This window comes from Rutilus rutilus (genome assembly GCF_951802725.1).
Source record: "Rutilus rutilus genome assembly, chromosome: 23".
Classification (NCBI taxonomy): Eukaryota; Metazoa; Chordata; class Actinopteri; order Cypriniformes; family Leuciscidae; genus Rutilus; species Rutilus rutilus.
The window spans coordinates 16004759-16032600 of record NC_140233.1 but is presented as its reverse complement, the minus strand read 5'-3'; the positions used below and the strand labels follow the sequence as shown (position 1 = coordinate 16032600).

The following is a 27842-nucleotide window of genomic DNA, read 5'->3' as shown; positions in this document are numbered from 1 at the left end:
ATCCCTCATAAAAAAAAAAAAAAAAAAAAAAAAAAAAAGGCACTTACAATGGAAGTGATTGGGGCCAATGTTTGGAGGATTTAAAATGAGATATAAGAAGCGTATAATTTTATAAAAACATTTAGATTCTGTCATCATTTACTAACCCTCAAGTTGTTCCAAACCTGTATGAATTTCTTTCTTCTATTGAGCATAAAAGAAGATATTTTGAAGAACATGGGTAACCGAACAGTTGATGGACCCCATTGACTTCCATAGTATGGGGGAAAAAAATACTGTCAATGCGGCCCATAAACTATTTGGTTATTGACATTCTTCAAAAATTTACATTTTTGGGTAAACTATCCCTTTAATCATTCTGTGTGTGATTTGAGCTGTAATGTTTTTCTCATCCTTTTTACGGTCATTTTAGAGTTTAGGCATTACATTGTCATTGTCAGAACTAAATTCATGTTAACTCGCATATTGTTTGTCTCTTGTGGCTGCACTATTGAGTATTTTAACATTTACAAATTGGCCTCATTCACTTTTATTTTCAGTGTCTTACTGTAACACAAATTTTTGCAATTGCTTTTTATTTATTTATTATTATTTTTGTGGAAATCATTTTTTTGGTAATCAACATTATACCACAAATGCTGTTGATTGAGCTTAACTTATATTGAACCTGGGATATTCCTTTAATCTTACCAAAAAAGGCCACCAACAAACCTATTTTGGACATCAAATACACCAAAATGTGTTTAAAGCGCACGGTCGCCAATAAAGACGCTATACAGCATCCTGTTGTTTTAAGTGGTGTTGAAATAAACTAGTGGTTGATCGATCTATATTGGCTAATATTTGGTCAAATTTTCAGCTTTGGTCGAGAAGTTTTTCTATTTGGCAGTTAAGTGTTGGAAATTGACTTATTTTGATTGCACAAATAACTTTTTTTTTGACACAGGAGCTGTACTATTAGACCTAACTATAAAAAAACAAACAGTTTTAATCTAAAGTATAAATTTAAGTTTATTTTAAAGATTTATCAATTTCAAATAATTTGTTCCATACTGATTCATTTTCCTAATACAAAATCTATTGCAGCAAATTCAATTAAACAACAAGGTATAATATATATCGGCCACTTGCTCTCTATGATATCGGCAAAGAAATTAAAATTAAATCCTTATCAGTCGACCACTAGAATAAACTGAAGTACAATGAGAGATGATAGTTAGCTAGAGACCCTTCAGAACAATACCAGACAACCGAATCAACAAAACAAGAAAGGTTTGTTTGCTTTTCAAAGCTGCTGAGTGAAAACAGGACACAATCTGTACAAAACCAGCTACCAGTCACTGAGCAGAATGTCACAGTTAAAATAGATATTTGCATTGTGATATGCAAAACGACTGACAAGATAACCACCACAGGCTTAGAAAATCAGACGAGGCGCACGCTGAAACACTTTCAGGATGGATCCTTTGAATAACACACAACCGTCACCCACAGAAGTCATTTTCACACACTCCATCAGTCAAAAAAACATCATTAATCATGGCTGCGAGGACCTCCATGACGGACATTTGGCAAGATCACAATTTTCCCATCCCCCGCCTATTATGAAGTCTCAGCTGACAACCCCACTTACGCACACTGGTAGGTGGTGCAGGGGGTGTGATGGTAGACCAACACAAACAGCTCTCCATCTGGTTGAGTTTAAATCCGTGGTATGGGGTTAATAGCCCCGTCAAGCTGTGTCGCTGAGAGCCTAGTCTTAGTCGGATGACGCCGTCAGGCCCATCTTTCTGTCACAGTATGCTAATCTGAGACCGGGGACATATGATTCCACTTAACTAAGGGGGCCGTCTCCATGCTAGGTGTAGGTGTCAGATGAAATCGCACATCACCAAAGAGGGAAGCTAAAGTTGATTTAAATTATTTGTATGGAGACTTGGCCTATATGAGATGTAGTTCTTTAAAATAGATGTTTGAAATGGGATTAAAAGAGACCGTCCTACCTCGTTTCTGCATGTACGTGAAGAGGTCGTCGAGGAACTCCTTCCGTTTTGGGTCGTTGTCCAGTTCATAAAGCTGAAAGTAAAAATTGTGAACAATTAATAAGTTCATTATTCTGAAATCCTTTTGGAACAGTCTTTACATCAATCTTTTTGTAGACATGAAGCTACTGTTAGTACTGTTTGACAAGTCCTTGTTTGATAAAATACAGAATTCATTTAACCAATGTAAGGTCTGTCAAATTTCGTAAATGAATGCGATTCAATACATTTATACCACGGTCTGTCTGAATACTCGATTCTGATTGGCTAGAAGGTGTGCATTAAAACAGTTTAATGCACAGGTAGTTCCAGTCAGTTTAATCACGGTTCTATATTAATGCGATGTTTTCATTGAAGCGGGCACAACGCTTGCACACAGAGATTGGAGATCGCACCGTGCACATAGAAACAGGCCCGGAGTGGGTAATTGGGAGAATCGGGAGAATTCCCAGTGGGCCGCTTCACTTTTGGCCGGTCGAGTTTTTTTTTCACATGTCACGTTAGTTACATTAGGCTACACACGTTTCGCATTCTGACACCGCAGCGCGCAGCCTCTGCATGGGTTGTACCATGTGAGGGAGTTCTCCCCTCCCCTCCTATAGAGTTGGTTGGGTCCATAGCCCGTCTTTTCCAAAACGTTTTCTCAGGTAGGCTACCCCGGCACCGCCTACCGATAGCTGGGCCGGCCCTACTGTAACGGTACGCGTCAGGGAGGATGGATGGGAGGAAGAGGCCAGGAGGTATGGAAGCTTGTTTCCGCCACAGAATAAAACATTTTAAAAGATAATTGCGACTTTTTAATCTCACAATTGCGAGTTTACATCTCGCAATTCTGACATTATTTCTCAGAATTGTGAGATATAAAGTCAGAATTGCGTGAAATAAAGTCGCAAATGCGTGTTATAAAGTCAGAATTGCGTGAAATAAAGTCGCAATTGCGTGAAATAAAGTCGCAAATGCATGTTATAAAGTCAGAATTGCGTGAAATAAAGTCGCAATTGCGTGAAATAAAGTCGCAATTGCTTCTTATAAAGTCTAAGTTAATTATTATTTAACCTTTACATTATTTGTTGAACCATGTATTAATACAAACTACACAATAGTAAGAGCTGAACTGTTGCTTAATTTATCCAATTTGGAAAAAGTGCTAATTTGGAATTCCACCATGGAAAAAGTGGGCCGGTCTTGGGCCTGAAACTCCCGGGCTGAAAAGTGGCCCCACTGCATAGAAACAGGAGCACAGAAACGTATCTCTCTCGATAATGAATGTAAATAAATTCATTCATTTAAATAAGTAATCTTACCGCACTACTTTATCTCTGTTTAGTTTTTAAAGCGGGTTTAACTAACGAAAATAATGGTAATTTTTATACTTCAGGTCAAATATCGTGCAGCAAACATTAATAACAGCTTTAAAGGCCCTGATATACTTTAAGCGAAATCGAAGAACAAACTGGTGTGAATTTTGAACAAAATCAGGCCCAAATAAAGTTTTGTGTTCATTTTGGGAGTTCGAAATGGCTAGTTAAAGCCAACTTTCCAGAAAAGTTCGCTCTAGCTGGTAAACACTTTCGAACTACCGTGGCGATTACAAAACAGGTAGGTGTGGCTCTAAGGGCTCTGCCTTCTTTGATAAGGAAATCTTTTCTGGTTCATTTCTTCTGTTCAGTCCCTCGAGTTCGGACGTCCACGAGAAAAAACATGAACACATTGGAGAGCTGCTTTATTGCAAAAAAAGGTAGTAGTATTTTTAAAATGAAAGAGACACTGGGTTTTTTTGTTTCATTTTTCCAAGTGGTATATAAACGTGGCGTGACTTTACTGAAGTGCTGAATTGCAAAGCTCGTGCAAACATCTATATCTCAATGATCAGATGTCACTTCTGTTGTTATTTGAAAGGAAAGCACGAAGCACATATTTACATGTTCATCTAAACATCACTCTTTAGCAGTGTGGGCGGCATACCGCTGCTCCTTTGCCATGAGAAAAAAATGGAAAAATGACCATTGTATAAACGGGATAATCCATGGCTAGCTGTGCATTAACCGATTTGAATGCAATCCGTAGAGGCAACGTTTCGCGTGAAGTGGTTCTTTGCCTCCACATCGTGCATTAAAATAGTTTATTGCAAAGCTAGCCGTGAATTATCCCTCACATGTAATACTGTCAATATGCTAACACATCATTATATATTTTACATTATAACCGTTTTATTTTGTTCTATGTGATTTTTACTGATCGGAAACTTAAGACGAATTGAATGACAGCTCTCTTGCTCTCTCATATATATATATATATATATATATATATATATATAAAAATCAAATCCAGGTGGGATTTTTAATAAGAGCAACTTGCACTCCTTATATGCTTAAATTTTCAATCAATCTCCATTCTAATTAAAATTATGTCCATAAAGTGTGGGAAAAGTTATTTCAAAATGGAATTATTCAGTTTGCGCTTAAAAAAAAAAAGAAAAAAAGAAGAAAAAAGATTAAGCAAGTGTAAATGTATTAAAAATGTATTAAAGACATTGTTAATATAGTCCAAGTGACTCCAGTGGCTCAATCTTAAGTTTAAGATTTAACACGCGTCTGTGTCCGGTGACATGCAACACAGACGCGCTACGCTGTTACACTACGTGAAAAGACTCGAGGCCCAGAGAGAAGGAAATGAAAAGTGGAATAAAGTCGTTATTTTTGCGCACAAAAAGTATTCTCGTCGCTTGATATACTTAAGATTGAGCCACTGGAGTCACTTGGACTATATTAGCGATCTCTTTAATACATTTTCTGGGCCAGCAAGTTATAGTGTCCATAAGCCTGTGGAGGAGTGATCCAGCACTCAGATTTCATCAAAAATATCTTAATTTGTGTTCCGAAGATGAACGAAAGTCTTACAGGGTTGGGACAACATGAGGGTGAGTAATTACTGACATTTTTGGGTGAACTAACCCTTTAACTACAAAATTTGTATTAATTGTGATGGAAAAACTGACAGCCCTAATCAATAAAAAGTAGTTCTTTCACACGCTGCTATAAGGTTAAATAACCCAGCAAAATTGTGTTAGTGTGTCACTGACAAAATGTGTAATGACTAGCTGTGGCTAACAAAAGCTATGTTTACCTTGGCAAAGTCTCTGGAGGCCTCTCCTCGGCTTCTCCCACCATCCCCTTCCTCATTCCAACTTGAATTTCCATTCTACGAGAAAAGAAAGAGAAACAATTAGCAAAAAAAAAAAAAAAAAGTGATGGGAGGGGATGACATTGGGGGCCACTGTTTGAAAGAACAAGCAAGAAAGTGAGTTATTGGGTGCCGGGAGTCAAGATGCACAAACAGGCTCCTCTCTTCATGTCACGAAGGCCTTCTTTAGCGCTAACCTTTGAACTCCAAGGGTCTTCCTCAAGCTAACATTGATGGCTGGCTGGCAGTAGACAGAAGCTACAGCAAGGGAAAGTACAAATTCTGGCTGATAATTATTTCCTGTAATGACCAAAAAACAATAAATGGCCAGTATTAAAAAAATATATACAATTTTGTCAAAAAATAATAATATAAAAAATATATATATTTTATCAAATATAATTTTTAATAGCAAAAGTGAATTTAGGCATCACAACATTATAATGTATAGTGCAAAAAATGTATATTAATTTTGATATTAGTTTAAGATTACATTTTACACTGTTTTTAAATGACTAAATAGTTTTTAAATAATCACCTTGGCCATCATCTAAAGGCCAGTTCAAACCAAGAACGACATCTAAAGATAACTATATTAGCGTCCACACCAGCGGACGATATCGTTCTGATTATTATAAGCGTGCCGTACAGTTGTCGCCTGCCGCTTTAAATGCTTGAGCTCTTTAGAGGCTGGATTCTGATTGGCTGCCAATGTTTTAATCATTCATCAGATGAAAAAATGAATCTAAATGTAAAAATAGAGGAAAGAAGCATAAAATATTTAATATTTAATATAAACTAATAGTCCTAAAAAAACTCTAATAATCATCCGAATACACCAATATGGACTGATATCGGGTGGGGGGGAATTGGGAAATCGGTAAGACTTGGAGAAACAAGCTTGAAAAATATCCAAAAATCAACCAATACTAATAATAAAACAAAATCTGATATCCATCTAATATGGATTGACAACATTAAATTTCAAATCTGTAACATTAGCCAATAACTGATATGTTACAGATAAGTTGATATTAGAGCCCTGCACGGGCCTCAAATCTAGGCCCGAGCCCGGCCCTGGCCCGAGACGCTCAGGCCCTAGCCCGACCCGTGTCCGACAGCTCATCAGAATTATCAGCCCGAGTCCGACCCGAGCCCGTTTTTTTTTTTTTTTTTTTTTTTTTTTTTTCAGCGGCAGCCTGGCCTATTTGCAGCCATTAAAATATGTCCGTTTTGTTAGTTATGTTTCTTTTCTTTTCATTTCTTTATTAAGTTAATTTAGACAAATGTTTGGAGCATTTAAAAAATAAATAAAAATAACGACCAAGCAGCCGAGCCGACAGCGAGTAAAACATGTTTGATCAATTTAGCCTCTTAAATCAACGCTAATACTTTACTTGGCTACAATAAAATCCATAGATATTTTTGATAAACATTTTTATTAAACCACAGTGAGTAGCCTACATTTTTTTTGAAATACTGAGGCAGGATCAGGCTGCTCACAACAGCGCTCGCAAACGAAATGAGCAATAGAGCAAATAAAATAAAATAAATCAAAAACAAACTTGCAGGTTATCTTACCTCAAAAATGCACCACAAAACATGGCCATTCTTTTTTCCAGTAGTTTCCAACAGTTAAACGAAAATAAAGTCAAATCAAACGAAAAACATCAGTAGCCTAGTTTCCAAATAAAGTCCAATCAAACGAAAAGTTAGAACAGTCTCTTACAGAGCATCGTGGAGAAAAAGAATAGCATCCACAGTGGAAGATTTGAACCCAGTCCTCTCTTCTATCACTCTGCGATTTTTCTCTTAATATTCTCCATTATTTGCACGTGAGGTGAATCGTTGGTTGCGCTGACGGGAAACCTTCTGTGTGTGCGCATGCTTGCGTGCGTGAGACTGTCATGTCAATCATATGTCAGTGTAATTATAAGATTATGAAAGTTATAAGGTTATTAAATGTCTTTTTATGTTTGTTCTTCTATCGTCGACGTCAACTTCTCATATTTTTTTAATTAATGTCTAAAAATATAAAAAGAAGGATAACCCAAAAAAGGCCCGAGGCCCGGCCCGCATGTGAACTATGACGTGAAAATTGGCCCGAAGCCCGGCCCTAGGGGCGTAAAAAAGTCGGGGCCCGTCGGGCTCGGGCTGAAATGCAGGGCTCTAGTTGATATATCTCTAGTAATAACATTGATGCAATCTTTTTAGCTCATATGCTTGAAGGCAATTAGTTTTAGCACCACGTCACCGTTGTTACCCAGGAGCCATGACCACAAAACAGTTATAAAATCTAATAGTCCCTCTGTGCACATGCCCTGTGCTTGATTACAAGTTATCCACTGTGGCTCCAGTATACATTTACACAAAGTCTGAAAGGAAAAGGCAGAGTGGCAATAAAGCACTTTTTACAGGACTCATCCACCGCCCTACTCTTTAATATGCTAAGTGAATCACAGCTGGGGAAGAGAGCGGTCTACAGCCTGGCCCTCTTCACGTTTACAGCAAACACACACCAGCTGGGCCCAAGAGCGGCCGGGAACCCGGTAGGGAATCAAGCCAATCAACAGCGGTGGGCATCCATGCTGTGTGCTATTGTGATGTGTCAAGTGAATGAGCATCTACTGTATAACCTTGAGGGAATCTGAAAACAACCACTTGTATAATGAATTACATTATAAAAGGATTATGAGAAATCTCAAACTTCACAGAACCCCATGTATTTTATATATTAAAGATTAGTAGAGAAATTAGTAGAGTATCTACTGTATAACTTCGCCTCTGAAAACAACAAGCACTTGTATATTGGATTCCAATGTAAAAGGATTACGAGAAATCTCAGGCTTCGCAGACCTCAACGAATTTTGTCCGGTGCACATGCCAAGCCAAATGGCGTCGACACGAGATCCGAATGCAAAACATTATCCTACATCGAAGACATTTACGAACCGCGCAAGCTGTTATCAGGATTACAGGTCAAGCTTTGGCCTTACTAATCATATTAAGGGAGAACTGATTGGCTAGTGTCCAAATTAGCTGAGAAGAGAGGAAGCAGATGACCATCTGGGTCACCCAAAGGAAATGACAGCCCCTTCCCCCATATTAATTCAACAGAAACCACTACACTAGCTGACCATGGCAAATAATTACTTGGGTAGAAGGAACAAACACATGGTGTTGTCCAGTGTTTGTCACATCTGAATGCTGCAAATAATTACTTGGGCTGAAGGGACGAACACAAAATTCTAAAATAAAGCTCTAGCCGATCAAAAACATTTGATTTTAGTAAAAAAACAACAACATTAATGTGGGTGGAAACCACAGCATGAGTCTTCTAGATAAGTGAGGTCCTTACAGAAGGGCTCAAGCGAAGATCTTCTAATGTGAATACAGTCTACCATTGAGAAACCAGTGTGGTGAGAGACATTAAGTCAACAGGCAGTAATGCTATAGCAGAATGGGCTTCCCAAAGTGCTATCAACACCTAGACGGGATTGTTCAACTGAGATGAAACAGTAACCTCCCCTATCAAGCAGACCTCTCTGGGTGTTAATGCAAATATACCAGTATGCTGATTGGAATGGGTGGTAATTGTATTTTGATAAGTTTAGCGCTCACAGTGAGTTAGCATTAAGTTGAGGCACCTTGATATGGTTGCTTGATTTTCTTTCTTAAACCATTCTTTTACAATAGGGTTGGGCTTTATGACGGTGTAGAAATTCTGCTATACTGCATATGAACTTCCAGTGTGGACAGGTTAGTTGATTACCATTTTGATTTGATGCGTCACATGCATCCAGTTTAAATGTAGGTTGTTCACAGTTGCTGAGTAACACTGCAACACGAAGCCATACACAACTAGATTTCCAAGTATGCAAGTCTTTATTTGCATACATACATAATACATTTACTATATAGCAAATCTCAACTGCTAGATATTAAGATAATATAAACAATTAACATCATGATTTTCTGTAAAGGTGCTTTGAAACAATGTGTATTGTAAAAAGTGCTATATAAATAAATTTGACGACTCAATTAAAAACAGAAAATAAAAAAAGAACCAAAGAAAGTTCCAAAAATAAATAAATACAATTGAATTTCCAACAATAAAAATAAAACGCCAAAAAATAAAAAGAGAAATCAATTTACTTTACTTTACAATGATCATTAAATAAAAAAGACATAGATCAGGGAAACTTTCTCTGACTGAACTTATGTCCCAGTGCCATAGATTATCATCACCGCTGCAGCTGCTCCATGGGCAACAGCATAGAGCAGCACCATATGGGACGGCCTGGATCTTTTAATCCAAAATCAAATAACTGGTTCTCCACTGCCAAAAGTCACAGTATCACTTATTTGGCTCCTTGCTGTGCCAGGAGCAATAGAGGCGGGGGAGGGAGTAGAGTGGGCACATCTATCCCTGGGAATTTGTAATGGATCCATTAAGATCAATTCGTGGCTGTATGCAGCACTACGCTAAGTGATATTGTAAGGTGTGCGGCTGTCCAGTATCCCACAGTAAGATGACGTGGGAAAAATTATGGGGAAAAGGTCTGTAAAATGTGCAGTGTAAAGTATGCAAGGGCATTGACAACCAAAATGTAAAGTTTACTATATAAGGAGGCGGGGTAAAAAAACAAAAACAAAGCAGCTTTATTAGCCCTTATTGCTGATATGGTCCTTTGAACAATACAAATGGCACATAGTTGACAAGAGCCGAAAAGACAGACAAAAGGTCCAAAGCCAGGGCCTGTAACTGCTTGTCCAAATCCTTGAACATCCTGCGAAGGCCTGAGGCAGAGTTCACATCCATTATCTTTGTCCTGACTGGGTGCTACATGAGAAAAGAGATTGTCTTTCACACAAATGGACACAGGTGTGAACATTTCGGTCCACCGTGGTCCAATCCCAGTATTGTGCCCTTTGGAAATTTGTAAAGGAAGGAACTGAAGGAGGACATAACTTCCCAGTAGCTTACCTGTCCTCTCTGGCTCTTCTACTAACTTTAAGGCCTGGTTTCACAGACAAAGCTAGGATTAGGTCATAGTTCAATTAGGAGATTTAAGTAGCTTTTATAAATGCGTCTTAGAAAAAACATTACTGGTGTGCATCTTGAGACAAAACAACGGCACTGACATATTTTAAGATATGCCAGGGCACGTTTCTTTAAGTTAAAACTGTTTTAGTCTGGGACTAGGTAAGCCTTGTCTGTAAAACCAAGGTTAAGAATTTAAAAACATCAATAATCCCTCAAGAATGAGATTCGTGGCTTTTCAGGATTCAGAAAATCATGATATTTGCATTTACGGTTTAAAATACTTTGCAATTCTTGCATCATGTCTACATCTGCAAAACACATTCATTCATTTAGTCAAATGGGAATAACACCTTGATCCCAAAACATGCAGTCCACCTTTTTCAAAAGATGTTATTTGAAAATAATTTTAGAGAAAGTTAACCTACATTGTTAACCCCCCCTTTTGGCCTTTAGTCTTTTTTTTTTTCATCAAAAAGAACTATATCGTGATATAAACCAAAATGTACTTTTAACCCATTTAAACAGTTTTCGTCAATGACACAAAAACCTTACTTTTAACCCCGCTGGCTAACAATTTTAAGCAAAAACATCTGTGCCAGCCCGACAAAACTTTTTACGAAGGCATGCATTTCTTTAGCACTTCCTAGGTGTGCTTGAAATTCCACATTCTAGTGACACTGATAAATAGATACTGTGTGATGATAAAGCCCTAAGCTGCTTTTGGTAGAACGAAAGCGGCGAAAACCTCTGGCGAGTTGGGACACGTTTTGAGGGGGGTTGGGGACAAACATTCTACACTTGTTAAGAGGGAAAGGAAATGGACGGACAAATAAGAAAACACACCCTCCCTTCACCATATACCTTTCTGGTTGATTACCATTCCCCCCTCCATTACTTGCTTCTGTTACACTTGGTGAAATGGACTAGAAAAGGTCACAAATCATAGGACGGCTGCGACAAAGACACTCCCTCTATTCTCGCTTTATGCACAGGCCCCTAATGGGAATTCTCACCATTTGAAGAAAAGAAACTCTAATTCCACTTGGAATGTTTCCTCTGGGTGGGGCTGGACAAACTAGACGCAGACACCAGACCCTCAACTACACTCACATTCTTGCCTCTGGCCTTTAAAGATTTTTACTATCAAATGCCTCCTATTCAAGGGTTAGAGTTACCACCCTACCAGATACTTCACACTGGAACGGGAAGGGTGAAATGGCACCAAAACACAGCTATAAAACATCCATCTGACAGCTCTTACTCAAATAAACCACGTTTTATCACGGAATCGGGCTGATATTCTTAAAGGGCTAATTGAATAGCCGCTGATCTATCACACAGATGGGCTGACGCCAGCGATCACATCATCATAGGACCCAGGAGGGCCGTCCAACTGAAACTTTTCCATCAAGAAGGACCGTGAGCGTCGTCAAAGCTACCAGAGAAAGACTGGCAGACCTCGCGAGCGCATTAACGCCCGTAACGCGTTAGAGAAATAAGCTACGCCGTGCTAATAATGTACACCAGATGTACGTGCTAACATTTAGAGGGAACATACAAGTGTGAGGCCATCAGGTCATTGAGAATTTATATGGAAAATCATTCCACTGCGACAGCAATATAATAAGAATTGATTGCGACCGGCTGGGTTGTATCGTGAGCACGGGGGTGACATGTTGTCAAGGTGACGCTGACAGTTAAATAATGCAACAGTTCGACAAACAAGATTGTCCCCCGAACCCAAGGACAAATTTCCTGTTGTTAGTTTAGAAACACGCTTTTGGGGGAAGGGAGAACGTCAGGAGTGTGCAATCTAAAGCACTGCTGTCTTTTTGTTTATCCATACACATCACTTTTACCATAGTAACCCCAAGGAAGACAATGTATCCCAGTCCATGTTGGGTAGCGAAAACGCAATTGGAAGCTTCAAAGTAAGACTTGGAAGGGAATATTTCGGCCCCTAAAATAATAAACAGGTACTTGGTTAAAAGATTTTGCTAATTGCTGCCATATATTTCTCCTGACAAACGCAGAATCAAAGTAGCGGGGGTGTTTCTATTGACCCGATGCCTTTGATATGGTCATCATACTCACCAAATGGGAGGCCGTAACTCAAGGCACATGCGCGCTCCGACGTCAACTGAGCCTGATTAAAACTCCATTAATCACCCAAGATTACCATGCCGAGCTCCCTAAAAGGGGCATTGTGTCAGCTACCGCTAAAAACGCTAGGTTTAAAGGGCGCCGAGCTATCTGGACTAGCCTCAGCCATGTGTTCAATGAAAAGTTTAATGGCAGCCATTTGACCCCCTCACTGACTTGGAGATGATTTATTGAATTCAACGCTAGTAAACCTGAAAAACAAATCAGCGACAACAAAGCACAGGAAGTAGAAATTACGATAGTAACATCCACGAGCTTCCCTCAAAAACCTGCAAAGTCCTTCCCCTTTGGAGATATTAAACAAAGCTGGCGTGAACTTCCTTTATCTACAAACTGCCAATTAACTCCCCCGTTTGCTAAGATTATGAGTAAACGCTACTGCCAACTTTACACCCGACTACTGCGCTTTTATTAAAGGTGTTTACTGATTGACTAAGGCTTATCCATTTAAGTGTGAAAAGCTTCAAAAAGACAACCCCCCACCCTCATTTAGAAACGCCATTTGTGGCATCTGTTCTCTTTTGTGTAGTCAGTGCCATCAAACCAGTCTCTTCACATCCCCCCCACCATGCAATCTGATACTGTTACCACAGAGAGCATCATTAAATACTAAAGGACAGAAATAAAGACGGGTGGGACCAAAAAAAGAGGGTGGGGATGGGATTGAAGCCCTCAAGGTCTAAAACAGTTCCTGTTAAATAAGCTCTTTTTTGCGTGCACTAAAATGTGACCAAAAATACTAATGTCTGCAGGGTCATCTCAAAAACGTATGGATAAAAAAAGAATTTATACTTCATTATTACAATATGTAACTTAAAAGTACATTAAACTTAAGGAGACAACGGACACATGTAGGATCAATAATTAATTTTTTAGGACCATTTCACCTCCTATTTCTCATTACCGTAATGCATTTGACATTTTACTATTTGCATTATTTTTATTGATGTTTCTCATTACCACAATGCAGTATTTAAAAAAAAAAAAAAAGTTTAATTAGCATAAATTAGTAGTAGTAGTAGTAGTAGTTTATTTCTTCGGTCATTATGAACATTTAAATCTTAGGTCACATGTAATTCAAAGATCCTGTACATAATACAATAATAAAAAAAAAACAAAGAAAGAAAAAACTAAATGTGTACATTAGAAAGATAAATACAAAAATGTGTACATTAGGAATTTAAATGCTAAATAATGCCTGGCCGAAGGGGTTTAGGCTGAAGTCAAGACTTATTTTGCCTAACCCCTTTTACAACTGAGACACTATGTCCAAAGATGACACAATTATACAATTTCTCTTATACCAACGATGGTAACATGTAAGCACAGAACTTAAACTTCAACAATCAAAATTATATTATGCATCCACTTTCAACTACTTTTCTAATGTTCTTCATTCAAGTGTTCTATACTTTTCCATAATGTTTAACTTATACATTTTCTTAAATGCATTAATAGTTTTAGAGCCCTTGAGTTGAATAAGAAGACTGTTCCATAGATCAACTCCTTTAACTGATAAACACCTCCTCTTAGTATTACTCTTCGCTATGGGTTTTTGTAACAGATCAGTTCCTCTGAGGCTGTATCTAGATCCTCTGGTTTGAAACATCTCTTGTAAACAGTGAGGAATTGTGAGCCTTGTACATCACAACTGCTGTGTAAACATCAACAAGATCATGAAATTTTAATAAATTTAATCTAATAAAAAGTGGATTTGTTGGAGCAAGGTATTCTGCATATATCTAATCACTCTAATTGCTTTCTTCTGCAATAAGAAAATGGGTTGTATATTAGTTTTATAAGTATTCCCCCATATTTCCACACAATAACTAAGGTATGGAAGGATGAGGGAATTGTACAGTATATATAATGCGTTTTGATTCACAGAGGTTTTTATTTTACACAACGTATAGCAATAAGTTTTGAAATTTTAGTCTTTAGTATATTTATATGCGCTTTCCAATTTAACTTATCATCAATATTGATTCCCAAAAACTTTATTACATACACCCTTTCAATTTCTACCTCCCCAATTTTGAGTCGACATAGTTTGTTTACTACCTTGTTTCCAAATACAATATATTTAGTTTTATGCAGATTTATGGAAAGTTTATTTACTTCAAACCATTTTTTGAGTATCTTAAGTTCGGTTTCTACTGAATTCAAAAGCAGCTCAAGATCTTTTCCCGAACCGTACAAACTGGTATCATCAGCAAATAGGATACATTGCAATTTGTTAAGGACTTCACTAATTTCATTAATGTACATAATAAATAATTTAGGTCCCAGAACGGAGCCCTGAGGAACACCGTGGGTTATTTTTGCCTCCACTGAACTGATACTATTAATATGTACATACTGATTTCGGTCACTTAGATAACTTTCTAGCCAAGCATGTGCTAAGCCCCTGACACCATACCTTTCTAATTTATTTAAAAGCAATGAATGGTCTATAGTGTCAAAAGCTATATAACAAATATTACCATCATTTATACATATTTTAATTAAATTCTTTACATTATTACGGTAATGAAAATACAAAAACAAGTTTTCTTTATGCATTACAGTAATGAGAATTTAGGGAGAACTGCTTAATTTTTATAGAAATGATGTAATAATGCAGAAAATCTGAATGGTTGAGCTTTATATTAAAGAAAAATAATAATAATTTCAAGATCTGGACATTTTCTTGACAGATTTCTTTGTGAAAACCCCACCCTTAAAAATGCACTAAACATGAAGTGACTCTATAAAGCTCATTCACTAAACCCTTCCCTCTTAGTAATGAGGTATAAGTCCAACCATCAGCCTTTTCAGAGCACTGAATCTCCTATTGTTTCCTATACACGTGGACAAGCCTATATTTGAAAAGCAGTGTGCAAGCCCTCAGACCACTACCCTCTATAAATACATATATAATGACATGGGTGTGATGAAAACATCACAGAGCTCCCTGTCAACACACAACCTTCCCAACCATCACTATAGTTTTACCAACTTGTGCTTGTTGTTACTGATTTACCGCAAATAAAACCGCTCTGAACGTGCTTGATGTCAGTAACTGTCAATAAAACCATGTTGGATGTTTAGTGTAAAAACATACGGTCATAACATCAAAGATAGCAACACTTACAGAATTAAAATGGATGTACTACTACTAAATGCTGCTTTGGGGATTTCGATATATATAAATATATATATATGTGTGTTATTCAACGTAGTATAATAAAGAAGGGTAAATGGGCTTTGATTGAAAGCATGCAAATATCAAGAGCTCAAGAAGCCATAAGAGTGAGCGTCTGAAATTAGAGCAATCCATTTTTCCCTGATTGATCGATCACTCAAGCGCAGCTGAGCAAACAAAGAGCTCAGACCTGAGGCCACTAAAATGGATGACAGCACTACAGGGAAATGTCTCACTCCATATTAAACCCACCGAGACGGTCTTCTGAAAGACGGCTTCATCCTATCATGATTGACGCGAGCGCTTTAAAAGCATGAAATTACGTCACACAATCATGAAAATGCCAAAGTCGTCTCATGTAGTTCCAAACCTGTATGACTTACCTTCTTCTGTGGAACAAAAAAGGGTATTCTGAAGAATGTCCAATGTCCAACTTTGGACCCCATTGTATGGGCAAAAAGACATTTCTCAAAATACCCATGTTCACCATTGGTTTGGAACAACATGAGGGTGAGTAAATGAAGTCTGTTTTTTTTTCTTTTTCTGATGAATAATCTCTTTAAATGCACTTATTTAAGAGTCCCACATGCAATTGTCCAGTTTAGAAGATCTAAATACTGCAAAATCTACACGTGTTAACTGTCAGGGCGGCTCTCCAACAGCATGCGCCTCTGACATTCTCCCACTTGTATTGCAACTTGACAGCGCGCCTCTCTGGTCACAGGCCAAGACAGCATTACTGCCAAGAGCTTGTTCTCAAGAAACACTAGCGGTAGGGGGAATGACAGAGGAAAGTGAGACGGCAAGAAGTGAGAGAGAATAAAAGCGCTCTCCTGTTGGGCCGCCTGCCAGAACGCCACACTTCAGGGATATCCAGGGACAAAGGCCTTATGTCAGGACAGAATTCCCTAAAGACTCGGGCTGAACAAACGGAGAAATTAACTGACAGAGTCGAAGGACCATGTCTGAGGGTACAGCCTGGCTCACAGCAGGACACTATTGACGATAAGGGAAGAGGAAGACAATAGCTTCAGAAAGAAGGAGAACGCAACAAGAGGAAAAAAAAAGAGGCACAATTTCTTTTGTACACTTTTTGGAGAATGCATGTTCCTTTTGGAAAACTGGAATTGGAATTGAATCTCTTAATTCTCATTACCATAACTCATTTGATATTTTCTTTGAATATTTCCAACGATGATTCCCATTATCGCTGCTTTTTAATTAATTTGTTTACTTAAATTGTATTCAAATTAGCATAAATTAAGGGCAGTATACCAAAGTACAACCAATTGTTTATAACTTGATTTAATAACATTATGGCAATAAAAATTCTGAAAACTTTTTTTTTTATAACAAACAAACAAAAAATGTATTTCTTCTGACATTTTCTTGACAGATTTTGTGAAAATCTCCTCCCTAAATTACACTCAACATTGTTGTATGACGCTATAATCTTTCACTAAACCCTTACCTCTAAGTAACAACCAAATTCTTTTGTACACTTTTAGAACACAAATTCCTGATGTGCTCAAGAAAAGTTGATTAAATGTCCTATTCAGAGCCGAAAACATTTCAGTTGATTTTAGTGGTTTCACAGTTTTTGAACATGTAAAGACTCTTTACAATTCATCTTATGATCTGACACTCCTCAAATAATGCAGTGCTGAATGAAAATATGCTGTATTGCTGCTTTTGTAGGTCAATGGTGACAGAGTGGGAGAGAACACAATGACAAGAGATAGAGATATAAACGCAAACCTGTTTCAGTGAGTCATCGAGGCTCCAATCGCCCAGTCCGTTTGGTGTGTTGAACGATTGTTGGTCGTTGAGGGAGTCTTCGGGTTCATCTTTCACCTTAGTGGTTGGTGACAGGGCACGTTTTTTAGCAGCGGAGGGCGAGGCGGCGTAGACGGCGTACGGATATGGAGGGACCCCGACAGCCGTTTGCTGAAGAGCAAGGCTTTGCCTCCTGAGGAACTCCAAGCCTTCGCTTTCCTCTTCTTCACTGCCGTCTTCTCCATCCATCATCATCTCGTCATCGTCATCTTCGTCCCCCTCGGAGCCTCTTCCCCTGTCCATCTCATCAGCGGCGTCCTCCTCGTGTACTAGGTCAGAGCTGGTTTTTATGGGCCCCCTGGCAGCTGGAGGCCCCTGGCCGCCTTTCAGCGCTCTGTCTCTGGAGTTTTTGCTGTAAAAATCAGGGGTTAATGGGGTGCCCTGGGCCCTAGCGGAGGCCATGATGGCTTGCTGTGCAGCCAGCTGTTGGGCGTACAGAATGTGGGCTTCCCTGAATTGTCTCTCCTTGCGCTCCATCTCCAGTTTAGCTTGTTGTTGTCTCTGGAGCTGCTCCATAACTGCCTCCAGTTTGACGCCAGCCGCACTTCCGAAAGCCGCTTGGGAAAATGCACTAGCCAGACTGCTGTCTTGAGACAAGCTGGGCTGGATTGTGGACAGAAGAAAATAAGTAAATTCATTCATTCTATACACAAATTCTTTGTCAATTTCTTGCCATTTTTTTTTCACATACACACATATATATATATATATATATATATACATACAAACATACATACATATATATATACTTTTTTTTTTAAATAAGTGCTTTAATTTTTTTATTCATCAAAGAATCCTGAAAAAAGTATCACCGATTGTAAAGAAAAATTAAGCAGCACAACTGTTTCGAACATTGACAATAAATCAGCATATTAGAATGATACTTGAAAGTATATTCAAATAGAAAACCATTATTTTTAATTGTAATAATATTTCACAATATTACTGTTTTTTCTGTATTTTTTCTAATCAAATAAATGCAGGCTTGATGAGCATAAGAGGCTTCTTTCAAAAATTTTTAAAATAGTTATGTTTCCAAATTTTGACCAGTAGGCCTACTGTAATGTAACTCAAATATATAATAATAAACAACTGAATAACTCACTTTCAAACGTTCAGTCACGTAACACAACTAATTTGTAAACAATCACATTCTACTTTTTTTTTTTTGCAACTTCAATTCTTTTAATTCGAATTAACAATATTTGCTTAATAGAAACGCATTAGAGTTCGAATTAAGGACAAATAAATACGCATTAAAATATGGGGCGCCGTTTGTAAAGCGGCTCACGCTGAAAATAACAGCAACATTTTGTCACATTTAGCTTCAAACAATGTTTAAAAAACTGGTATGAATTTTTGACGGTCACTTTTTAGCACATTTACAACAATATTTGTCAATGTAGAGATATTTTAAATAGTTAAATCTTAATATTAAATGTTACACCTAAATGTTAAATGTTAAATCTAAATGCTAAATCTAAATCTAAAACTAAATGTTAAATCTAAATCTAAATGTTAAATCTAAATGTTAAATCTAAATGTTAAATCTAAATATTAAATCTAAATCTAAATATTAAATCTAAATGTTAAATCTAAATGTTAAATCTAAATGTTAAATCTAAATGTTAAATCTAAATGTTAAATCTAAATCTAAATATTAAATCTAAATCTAAATGTTAAATCTAAATCTAAATGTTAAATCTAAATCTAAATGTTAAATCTAAATATTAAATCTAAATCTAAATCTTAAATCTAAATGTTAAATCTAAATCTAAATGTTAAATCTAAATCTAAATGTTAAATCTAAATGTTAAATCTAAATCTAAATGTTAAATCTAAATGTTAAATCTAAATCTAAATGTTAAATCTAAATCTAAATGTTAAATCTAAATGTTAAATCTAAATGTTAAATCTAAATCTAAATGTTAAATCTAAATCTAAATGTTAAATCTAAATCTAAATGTTAAATCTAAATCTAAATCTAAGTTTCACCTGAAACATTTAGATTCAACATTTAGATTTAGATTTAGATTTAACATTTATATTTAGATTTAACATTTAGATTTAGATTTAACATTTAGATTTAACATTTAGATTTAGATTTAACATTTATATTTAACATTTAGATTTAACATTTAGATTTAGATTTAATATTTAGATTTAACATTTAGATTAAGATTTAGATTTAATATTTAGATTTAACATTAAGATTTAGATTTAACATTTAGATTTAGATTTAATATTTAGATTTAACATTTAGATTTAGATTTAATATTTAGATTTAACATTTAGATTTAGATTTAATATTTAGATTTAACATTTAGATTAAGATTTAGATTTAATATTTAGATTTAACATTAAGATTTAGATTTAGATTTAACATTTAGATTTAACATTTAGATTTAGATTTAGATTTAACATTTAGATTTAACATTTAGATTTAGATTTAACATTTAGATTTAGATTTAACATTTAGATTTAGATTTAACATTTAGATTTAACATTTAACATTTAGGTGTAACATTTAATATTTAGGTGTAACATTTAATATTTAAATTTAACTATTTAAAATATTTCTAAGTTGACAAATATTGTTGTAAATGTGGTATAAAAAGTGACCGTCAAAAATTCATACCAGTTTTTTAAACATTGTTTGAAGCTAAATGTGACAAAATGTTGCTGTTATTTTCAGTGTGAGCCGCTTTACAAACGGCGCCCCATATTAAAAGCCGTAAACGGAGTTGGCTAATAAATTCGATTAAAAAAATTGCGTAAACATAAGCACAAACGACAGTAAAAAAGGAATTCAATTTAATTTCATTTAAATGGAACAAATATGTGTGAGCAAATCTTCACAACGAATGTGGCTCGGTCAGCCTTCGAAATTTCGAATTAATGTTTACAAGTATTTTAATTAGTGTTAACAGTATTCATGTCACAAAAGGATTAAAGTCGCATTCCGCAGCTCGCCTATTGCCCAGTAGGCCAACCTACCTTTGACCCCCCCCAATACAGGCGACCAGCCTAGATTGTGGAACGACCGGATGTCCGGCCAAAACGGCGTCTCGCTTTACACTTTTTTTAAATAATTAATATTTAGCCAAATCCAGTCGAGTTATGCTTTTACTTTATAACTAATCAAAGCATAGTTTGATAAGTGCGCTCAGTTACAGAAGATATTCAGAGCACAGTCGAATCATGGCTGCCAAAAAGTATGGCGCTCTTCCAAAAACAATTAAGCTATTAAAAGAGAGTACGAACACACGACGCAACAAAGTATCGCGTTCTAATGGAAACAAACGGTGATGTTTTTGAAGAATTCGAATTCGGCAGCGCGCGAACTGAAACTTTAAAAACAAATAAACAGCACGAGTAGTAGGCTATCATCATGATCAAAAAAAAAAAAAAATTCCTGATATCATGACGTGTACAATGTGGATTTTCGCTACATTTAATAGCTTGATCACTCACACGAAGGTAATTTAAATACATGTTGATTCATTGCGACTATGTTAGAAAATCTTAAATGTATACATGATACAATATTTTATTCGCTCGAGATCGGCTGATGAAAAATTACAGTAGCTTATCAATACATTCAACAGGGCTCTGTGCCAACAGGACGGAACTCACCACTTGCGCTTTGCTGCTACTGGAATTGTCCACCATCACTCTTTTCCTAGATGAACCACTGTGCGTGTTTTGCTCAGCCCACCGAGTACGTGTGCATCCACCCGGACGTTTAATATCCCCTCTGATAAATCGGTAATAAACCTCTCGGTGTTCGCAGAGGGAGGGGAAAAAAACACTCGACACTGGGGCCAGCCAAAGGGGAAACGCCTGACCTCACCTCCCGAACTGCGCGCTCAGGGACTCCCACAGTCCCCTCGACTTTTCCTCCTCCAGCCGGAGCCAATCCCCCCGCACATTCACGCACATTTAAATCCCGCCCCACTGGCTCGTGCAACAAGTTACACTACGTTCTTACGTTTCCCCTATGCAAGCAGCTAAGTAAAATATTTATAGCACAAAACCGATAGGACTTAACATACACCTACGTGGCTATTTCATGGATCTAATATTAGGCTGTCATTTTTCATTTTAGACTCGAAATTCTGACCCCAGCTTAGCTACGACTGAGCATACTATTTAATTGAAGACCAAAATAAAAAAATTCTCCGATGGAAAAAGTACGTTTTACCCAAAGGCTTTTTAAGTATATAGGCTACACCACAAGTTTTGATTGTAATTTTGACTTTTGATATATGATTTAAAGTTGAAAGCATACCTTCTGCGCCCTCTACTGATTCAAAACTGCTATAACGTTTACTATATAATTATAGTGGTGGTGGTGTCAAGCAGAAAAACAAAAACTGTTTACTAGTCACCTTATTTTTAACGTAAGGGCGGGCGCGTTCATGTTTACCTCGAATGTGCGAGGCTTCCGGTATCGGTCGCTTCCTGTTATTTTAGGTACGAATTGTTCGTTATGCTGATTGTTGTTGGAAACTGGTACTTTTTTATAATATTATTTAATGCATTATCATATGATATTCATAAACACTGGTTTGTAGCGCAAATTGTTTGACCGTTTACTGCGCTTTGTTATTCTTCTAGTTGTTTACCTATGGCGGCTAATGAATCGCAAGTCTTGCACATTCACCGGAAAGAAGTTGCTTTCATTAAATTTAAAAAATCAGTAACATTTAACAGAGACTTGTGGATAGATTTTTCACTTTTGTGATTGATTATTACGATTTAAAGACACAAACAAAAAAAAACTACATTTAAAGGGACAGTTCACCCAAAAATGAATATTCTGTCATTTACTTACCCTCATGTTGTTCCAAACCTGTATGAGTTTCTGTTATGTGGAACATAAAAGACGATATTTTGAAGAATGTTCATAACCAAACTTTTTTTCCCCTTCATACTATGGAAGTAAATGCCACAACTTTTGGTTACTGACATTCTTTAAAATGTCTTTTGTGTTCAGCCATTCATACAGGTTTGGAACAACTTGAGGGTGAGTAAATGACAATTTTCATTTTTGGGCGAACTGTCCCTTTAAGTTAACAGTTAACACAGCAAGTCTGGAGCAAAGTCTGTGAGACATCAGATAAAAACACAACAAGATTGAGTAAAGATAAATCTCCCTTTATTAGGTCCATCAATATTTTACAAGCAAAAGAACGTAATAAAGGCCAATTAAATATAACACAAACACCATGACACGAGGCAAAGACTTCAAGTACAGTGGTCTACTCGGTCCAGACAAGAGCAGCAGTCCTCTGGAAGACTGTAGGTGAAAAGGAAAGATACAATGGACATGTTCAATCAAATAAGGAAACACCTTGCACTTTCATAGAGGAACAATACACCCTGCATGCTAATACTCACCACAATCGCAGACATCTATGCTTTGTCAATGCCAAGTTCCTCTGGTGTAGGGATACCAAGCTCACTGAGGGTAGGCTGAAGCTCTTGGAGAACATAGGGGTAGATCTCTTTGTGTGGCCCAGATTTGTCCTGTGTAAAAGAAAAAGTAATGCATATGAGTACAATTTTACTTAAATTTGTACAAATAATTGTGTATTTTCAGCAAATCACGTTAAACACAGCTTCAAGAGATGAAGCGAATAATGTCTCTGGTGTATTTTGCAGTTGTTCAGAGAGACTGAATGACCTTGACTGCCTCGAGAATGCGGATGGCACTGGCTAAATCGTCGAGCCTCCGACAGGCTTTCAGGGCTGCCTCCAGGATCTTTGGCTCAGGTACCAAGTCGTAACCGATCAAAGTGTTCATTCCTGAAGCAAAAAAAACAAACATTTTCAGACATTCACTCCACAGACACCAGATGGGTGTCATTCTGTTGACATTGTCTTCCTTACAACTTACACTTCCTTGTTCCAAAGATTTTCTAGGTTAAAGATAAATAGATGGTCGTAAATTTTTTATACCAACGGATCAAACTAAACCAGCTTTACAGGTTAGTAAACATTAAAAAGCAAACAAAAATGACAGGCTGTAACAACATAGATCCATTTGTTATGTTTAATTATGGAAACCTACTTGTATAATGGTGTATTATAGTTACAGAGTGATACAGCATTTATTCAAAAGAGAAATCTTTTCAAAAAGTATTAATTTCTTTCAAGAAATAAATAAAAATAAAATACTAACCCCAAATGGTTGAATGGTAGTGCATATTGTTACAAAAGACTTCTATTTGAAATAAATGCGGTTCTTTTTATTTATCAAAGAATCCTGAAAAAAGTATCACAGGTTATACAAAAATATTAAGCAGCACAAGTTTCCAACATTGATAATAACTACAGCATATTATAATGATTTCTGAAGGATCATGTGACACTGAAGTAATGATTGCTGAAAATTCAGCTTTGCATCACTGGAATAAATTATGTTTTAAAGTATATTCAAACAGAAAACCTTTATTTTATGTTGTAATAATATTTCACATTATTAAAAAAAATGTTATTTTTTATTAAAGAAATGCAGGCTTGATGAGCATAAGAGACTTTTCAAAAACAGTGTGTGTGTGTGTGTATATATATATATGGAAAAATGGGGAGTGAGCATCAAAAATATTTCACTAATTTCAGGGACATAACTTGCTACGTAATTCACTTTCTAAAATACGGCAATCATAAAGAGCAGCATTCAAATAAAAGAGGATTTTAGATTGAACTTAAGGCCATTAAAAAATGTTTATGAGAGTAAATCCTCGCTTTACAAGCTCAGCAGTCGAATGCACAGCTGCCGATTCAATGAGGTCGAAGCGCCTCAGTCACCCACCTTTCCTCAGCTCCCAAGCATCGATGTCCGGCTTGCTGAAGTAAGTGACCCAGCGGGCATCGAACTCTTCGTCGGTCTCCTGTTTGCCATGGGAATAAGAACGAGCAGCTACCGAAGCTGTGAAAGTAAAAGACCAGAGACGATCAGATCAGAAGAGACCTGATACACTAAATGAGTTAGTAAGAGAATGACATCCAGACAATAAAAACATTGCCGTCATGGCCAATGGTGCAGGTGTAAAAGGGCCATAATCCTCATAATAATGCTCTAATAATTTAGTCTATGTATCAATGATTGCTAACAACTTTTAATAGTGCAGTGAGATTTTGCATAGAGGCCTTGTTCCAGCTGGAACTGGTCCAGTTCTCGTTTGACCTATGTTACCTTGTCCGTTACAGTCCTAACTGTTTGCTAAAGAATGTCATGCAATAAATCCAACTGATATGCTAAAAATGAGATGCAAACTATATGTTGTATGATGAAGTCTATATTCTGATGATACTGTACTTGCATCTATTGTGATCTGAGGTGTGGGTTCGCATAGAGGTCAGTGTATTGTATCTAATGGAAAGTGCGGTTTGCACTGACGCAAGGTGAATGTATGCGTAACGTTATTCTTCATCTTAAGATGCAAGTCTTGCACGTAGCCGCTGACTATAGGATTAAACTGCTTCAAAGCATAAACCACACAGCCTGTTTGCTATGTTTAAAATGCAGAGTGATCTTTCAAACTTCAAGTATTTAGCTATTAGACTTCCTGTTTCAACGAAAGCTCAGAATAATGTGTCAATCTAGGAAGCTTTCAGTTTGAGTGTGGCGTTTCCTCCGCGCGCTGGGCCGAAGCCTTGCTCTAGTGGGTCATTACAAGGACACTGTGAGAAAATATCTATAGGATTTAATAAATTACAGGGAAAAACACGATTATGAAATGGAAATGCTTTAATAAAAGCGATAAATGAGCGCGTGATAATAACCTCTAAAAGGTATAACCTTTCAAGCAAGGCACCGGCGCGGCTTCGGTTAGCCCATATGCTAAGCTACGTTCAAGGTGTTTCAGTTAACTCTGCCTCTTATAACGTTTTTTTCTATTAAAGCTTTCATAAGTAATATGGCAAAATCTGCATTTACCTGTATATTGTGGCCGTGCCCTTGTTAAACTCCGAGCACCGGAGGCTGAGGCTCGAAGGGCGGCTCTGAACATTGTGCGGAACACCGGCAAGCGCTGCACGAACTTGAAGAACGATACACGGGCTCGCGCTGCTGAGGCTACTTCAGATAGCCGACCTGCTAACACGCGACTGTCACGTCACTGCGCACGCGCACTTCTTTGGCAATAAAGCAGCGTATGGACCGTATGGACTCTGTTCATGGTGAGGGGGTTTGCTAAAGAGGATTATAAAAAAGCATGAAGGACAAAAGATACATTTCTATACTGTGTACAATCACCACGTCTCTCTATGAGCTGTATCTAGTATGAACACAGTAATACATTTAAACTCATTTCTTGTGCAGTATGAAAGCAATGTTTGATTCAATAAATTTATATTATTTTGTTATTTAATGTTTATTCATATAAACATGATATGGATATATTGGATATAATGTTTATCCAATATTCATATTGAATAATGGATAACACAAAAAAACATCTAAATTAAACAAAACCGTACAGCAGCTGCAATATTCTGCATTTATTGCATATAGAAGCAATTTTTCAATACATATTTATAATTTAAATGATAATTATATGCCGTCATTAGTAAACTTTTTTGTGCTTTTTTTTTATCAACATAGTTAAGTGTCATTACATTTATAGATTTTACTTTATAGAAGCATCTGTTTCCAAAATAGTTGTTCTCATCAGCAGGGGGCAGTATTACATTTCAGAATGTAAAACCCAGGTAGGTTATAGTTAAAACTAAACTATAGGTAAAAACATTATTGTTACTTAATACACAAACACACACACACACACACACACACACACACACACACACACACACACACACACACACATATATATATAGTTGCAAATGAAACATCTCTCATTTACATTTATTTTAACTTGATGCAGCCTACTAAAATAACTGAAATAAGTTGTTCCAAAGCTGCATGAATTTCGAAAGATGATATTTTGAAGAATATTGTGAAACAAACAGTTGATGGACCCCATTGACTTTCCATAGTATGAAAAAATAAATACAAAATACTATGGAAGTCAGTGGGGCCCATCAATTGTTTGATTACCGACATTCTTCAAAATATCTTCTTTTGTGTTCAGCAGAAGAAAGAAATTCGGTTACACTTTATTGTGATGGTCCCCGTTAAACATTCTGTTGACTAAAAGTAACGCTGCACCTACATGTCAACTAACTCTAAGAGTATTAGTCGACTGTAAGAGGTAGGGTTAGTGTTAGTAAGGGTTAGGGTTAGTTAAATGAGTTGACATGTACTTGCTGTTGGGGGAGCATCAAAATAAAGTGTTATCAGAAATTCATACAGGTTTGGAAAAACTTGAATGTTAGTTAATTATGACAAAAATTTTGGGTCAACTATATAGGCTACTGAATTATATACCAGAAACTCTGATTAACAAATTAGTAAGTAATAGCGCTTAGTTGAATGCGCGAGTTAAGCTAATTAGTAACTACATACCTCCCAGAGGATTACTAAGAACTAGTATATACAGGTTCATCATAATTAATGTGAATAATGCATAATGTATAATTAATTCTAAACTGAAGATCATGGTAACCCACTAGTAATGAATGACTCAAGTATTACCAAATCTTTAATTATTTGGAACAGTATTCTAAAGTGAAAAGCATGATAATTACCTAATGACTGAAGTCATACGCTTTTGAGGTTTTTGTAAGATTCTGGATAGTAATTATTTCTGTAATTAAGTCATGGTTACCATGATCTTCACTTTAGCATACTAATTTGTGTTTCCCAGTGTTGAGGAAAGTTACTTTTAAAAGTAATACATTACAATTTTGCGTTACTCCCTAAAAAAAGTAATCTGTTACGTTATTTTGTTGTTTTCTCACCTGCTGGGCTTGCTTGTTTGTTCTAGCAGAACAAAAATTCTATTTTTTGGCAAATATAAAGGCCCTTTCAGACCAAAAGTGAAATGAATAAGCCACAGGCTGAAGATATGAAAATGAACACTGATGTCTACGATAGCGATCAAAATCAGCTTTTGATAGAAACTTCGTGCTTAAAATAACGCATTTATCGATTAGGCCTACATTGTTTCGCCACTAAGTGGCGACAAGTGACTGTTAAAAAATGTATTTGTTATTGAACCATTTATTCAAGAGAATAGTAGCCTAATGTATGATACTTCTGAAATAAAAGTCAGAAAGATGTGATGATTTGTTTTTGTAAATATGACTCATCTTATACATCATGTAGTCTGTATAAGTGTATGATTTAACTTTTCCCGATGGTCTAGTGTTAAAAAAAAAATTCAATATATTGCAAAATCGAATCGCAATACATATCAGCACCCAAGTATCGATAGTATCGAATCGGGAGATAGGTGTATCGTCCCAGCCCTAATCT

The 27842-nt window shown here is 36.6% G+C and overlaps 2 protein-coding genes across 2 annotated transcripts in view; both read right to left on the bottom strand.

The window, feature by feature from the left end:
* The window catches only part of arid3b (AT-rich interactive domain 3B), a 35302-nt gene extending 13930 nt beyond the window's left edge, over nucleotides 1-21372 (bottom strand). Inside the window, exons 1-4 of the mRNA XM_084397274.1 lie at nucleotides 21092-21372; nucleotides 17378-18058; nucleotides 5169-5243; nucleotides 2004-2076 (exon numbers count right to left, since the gene is read on the bottom strand). Coding sequence (XP_084253400.1) covers nucleotides 2004-2076; nucleotides 5169-5243; nucleotides 17378-18058; nucleotides 21092-21127 — 865 coding nt within the window. The 5' untranslated portion in view covers nucleotides 21128-21372. The remainder of the gene's footprint in view (nucleotides 1-2003; nucleotides 2077-5168; nucleotides 5244-17377; nucleotides 18059-21091) is intronic.
* Nucleotides 21373-22599: 1227 nt separating this feature from the next.
* cox5aa (cytochrome c oxidase subunit 5Aa) lies at nucleotides 22600-25607 on the bottom strand. Its single transcript, XM_084396297.1, has 5 exons — nucleotides 25404-25607; nucleotides 24276-24392; nucleotides 23145-23266; nucleotides 22859-22987; nucleotides 22600-22757 (listed from the first exon to the last, which is right to left on the bottom strand). The coding sequence occupies exons 1-4, from the start codon at nucleotides 25474-25476 to the stop codon at nucleotides 22874-22876; spliced, it is 426 nt and encodes a 141-aa protein (XP_084252423.1). The 5' UTR covers nucleotides 25477-25607; the 3' UTR covers nucleotides 22600-22757; nucleotides 22859-22873.
* Between the last annotated feature and the right edge of the window lie 2235 nt (nucleotides 25608-27842).